The 2981-nt window shown below is 52.5% G+C and overlaps 3 protein-coding genes across 3 annotated transcripts in view; 1 reads left to right on the top strand and 2 right to left on the bottom strand.

Annotated features, from left to right (window-relative positions):
* LOC113210611 (uncharacterized) overlaps positions 1-2605 on the top strand; it is a 20451-nt gene extending 17846 nt beyond the window's left edge. Inside the window, exon 2 of the mRNA XM_052271062.1 lies at positions 1964-2605. Within this exon, the coding sequence (XP_052127022.1) occupies positions 1967-2590 (624 nt within the window). The 5' untranslated portion in view covers positions 1964-1966 and the 3' untranslated portion in view covers positions 2591-2605. The remainder of the gene's footprint in view (positions 1-1963) is intronic.
* The window catches only part of LOC113205198 (xyloside xylosyltransferase 1), a 14176-nt gene that overhangs the window by 7382 nt on the left and 3813 nt on the right, over positions 1-2981 (bottom strand). The gene's annotated exons all lie outside the window — the stretch shown is intronic.
* The window catches only part of LOC127748714 (uncharacterized), a gene marked incomplete in the record, with an annotated part of 3896 nt that overhangs the window by 508 nt on the left and 407 nt on the right, over positions 1-2981 (bottom strand).

Genomic DNA, 2981 nt, shown 5'->3' with positions numbered 1-2981 from the left:
GTGAATGGCAGCATATGGAGGGCAGAAATGGAGAGGGGGGGGGGGCTAGTGGTGGCACCTCGTCGCGAGATGTACGTCAGTTCGGGTCAAGCCAGCAGCGCGTCCAGGTTGCGAAGATTTCTGCACACTGCAAACCCTGCAGCCACACCGTCAGCTATCAGCCCGCGGGGCATGGTAAACAGGCATTACTCTACTTGACTTGACTAACAGCGAGGCCAGTAAAGGCCCAATGTTTTAAAACCAAATTTAGTCCGACCGGGTTGAACGTCCCATTATTTGTTTCACCGGAAATGTCGAACAAACTTAAAGAAGTAGAAGGAGTCGTTTACCTACACTGATAAACTAAGTGTTCAACTGCAACTGCTCAACACATGCAAGTGTGCAACTGCAAGTTACTTGCAAGTGTTCAACTCGGTAGGTGTGCACTTGCAAGTGTGCAACTCCTCGGTTGAGCACTTCCTACACAGTGAGCGTTTAATCTAAGGAAGTGTTCAACACTTGTAAGTGCACACCTACCGAGTTGAACACTTGCAAGTGTACAACTACGGATTTGCACACTTACAAGTGTTAAGCAGTTGAACACTTAGTTTATCAATCAGTGTCCTCCATTTTCGCCCTTGCCTGTATACCCCAGCCAGAAATAGAATTCGATCGACGTCGAATCGACTTCGACGATGCTCGAAAAACGCTATTTTGGCACTCAAATCGAGGTGTCGAGGTCGAATCGACATCGAATCGACGTCGAAGAAATTTTCATTTCTGGCTGGGTACGATGGTTTCGGGAGAGGCCTATGGGACCCACTGAAAGTAATTTTGAACTCCCCCTCCCCCCCTCCCCTTAGCAGTGTGAAGGAATGGCCAATGCCCTGCTCGCCCGTCGTACCCTTACCAGGGTTGTTACAGGTCATGGAAAACCTGGAAGTCAGGGAAAAGTCAGGGAAAAAATATCAAGTCATGGAAAAGTCAGGGAAATCAATCGCCGAGTCATGGAAAATTATGAAAAATAAGAAAATTGCAAATTTGCTGGCGTGCTAAGCTTCCGCGGACCAATATAGTCTGAATCACCGAAAGATTGAACTCTACCTGGGTCCGGCCTCGCTGGCGGGGCTCGACCACGGGTCCGACCCTCCTCCTCTACCCGGCTCTGGTGTCACATGCGGTGCGCCCCTGCACAGCGGGGTGCGTGGCGTGGCGTAGCGGAACCAAATGAGGCGCCTGACTGAAGCCGTTTAAACTCGCCATTTGTGTTCAAATTTCAGTCTGACTCACAAAATTAGAGTGGATTTGATATTTTTGACCAAGAAAACCCCATGACCAAAAAAAAGTGGACGTCTGTACGGTTATTTTGACGCGTGATTAATTACGGTGATGGCTATAGTCGAATTTATTGTTTAACATCCTTTTTCTTTTCGCTCGCTTCGCTCGCGGGTATTACCCTTGATTCTTCCGTATATTAATGTGTGCACATACTTTCATCGAGAATATCAAAGCACATGCACAGCACTCAAACTCTCACTCACATTTGCTGGCTAAAATTTTTGAATCCTTTTCGTCTGTATTGAAATTTGGTCGCCACAGTCGGCACCGTTCCCTAAGCGAGGGGGACCTGGGTAATCTAGGGCGCATTTTAAATCGCTCAGCTAGAAGAATATTTCCCAAATTTTCGTGCTCGCTTCGCTCGCACTTCCAGCAAGTTATCAATATGGGCAAGGGGCCTTGTGTAAAGGTAAAATTTGAGCTAAAACGCCACTTTTCGGCTGAGAAAAACCTGGAAGTGCACACCCTGTGAATAAATTCATTCCGTGACAAGATTTTAACTAATAATTTAAAAATATTTTTTAAGATGAAAGTCATGGAAAACCTTCAGTTTGGCCAGGGAAAAGTCATGGAAAAGTCAGGGAATTTGAAAATCCCAACTCTGTAACAACCCTGCCTTACCGTGTGTTTAATCGTGCCGCAACAGGTCATGGATCAGCTTCTTGACGACGTCCTGGTCCTGGTGATGACGCGGCTCAGCGTGGAGGACGTCTTCACCTGCCGCCTGGTGTGCAAGAGACTGGCAGCCCTTGCCCTTCACCCGGACGTTTGGCGGAATCGTGTCTTCAAAAATCTTCGAATGGGAAGAGGCAAGTGCTTGCTGTGCCCGGTGCTGCGCCTGGCGCCGAGCCTCCGCACGCTCGCTCTGAGGATGTGCAGTTACGACACCACGCCTCACCGGTCACGCGAGATTACGTGTGGCGTCCGGAAGCTGCGTCTCAGTGTGGACCCGGCGGGGGTGGAACTGGCCGTCTACTTCATCCGGCGGTTCGCGGCGCTCGGCCGGCTCAGAGTCATCTGTCTGGATTGGGACACTTTTGAGCATGCTTATGAAGACGACATGTGGCCCGCCGCCGCACCTGAAGCTGTCCGCCCCGGGCAGGCAGCTGAGCTAGCTGGCGCTGAAATAACTCCAGCTCCCGGTCCCGGCCCAGGCGTAGGCGGACGGCGGCAAGAACCTGCACGCAGGCGACCCAACTCTGTATGTCGTGGAGGCCTCGCGCCGCGCACTGAGATGGCCGCTGCTGGGAGGGAGCTGGAGCGGAGCGCCTAGTGGCGGCGGGGTAGGCCGCTCCCGCGGGCAGCGGAGCGCGGCGCGCGTGCCTACCGAACAGGCGCTCTGGTGGTGCAAAGCATGCAAAGACACGATGGACCCCGTTGAGCTTGTGCAAAGCCGACCATCGCTGTGACCCAGGGCACTGGCCACATGTTTGGTGTGTGCGGGAGGCGGGAGGGGCGTTGCAGCAGGCGCGGCCTTACGTCCGACTAACGGAGGGGACGATTTACTGTGGTGGGTTGCCTTGTTGCCTATTTTCAGGGGTTTGGTTTACCAATTGCCTACCTACACTAAAGGGCGATTTGGACTGACCGGGGGAGAGGGGTTCCTCCCTCCCTTTCATGCGGAGAAGTTCGCGGACACGTGTCTTTGGAAGGGGCGGGGGGGG

The sequence above is a fragment of the Frankliniella occidentalis genome, unplaced genomic scaffold, assembly GCF_000697945.3.
Source record: "Frankliniella occidentalis isolate FOCC.00 unplaced genomic scaffold, Focc_3.1 Scaffold148, whole genome shotgun sequence".
NCBI classification, from domain to species: Eukaryota; Metazoa; Arthropoda; class Insecta; order Thysanoptera; family Thripidae; genus Frankliniella; species Frankliniella occidentalis.
Note: the sequence above shows the minus strand (reverse complement) of the source record. Positions and strands in the feature narration are given on the sequence as shown.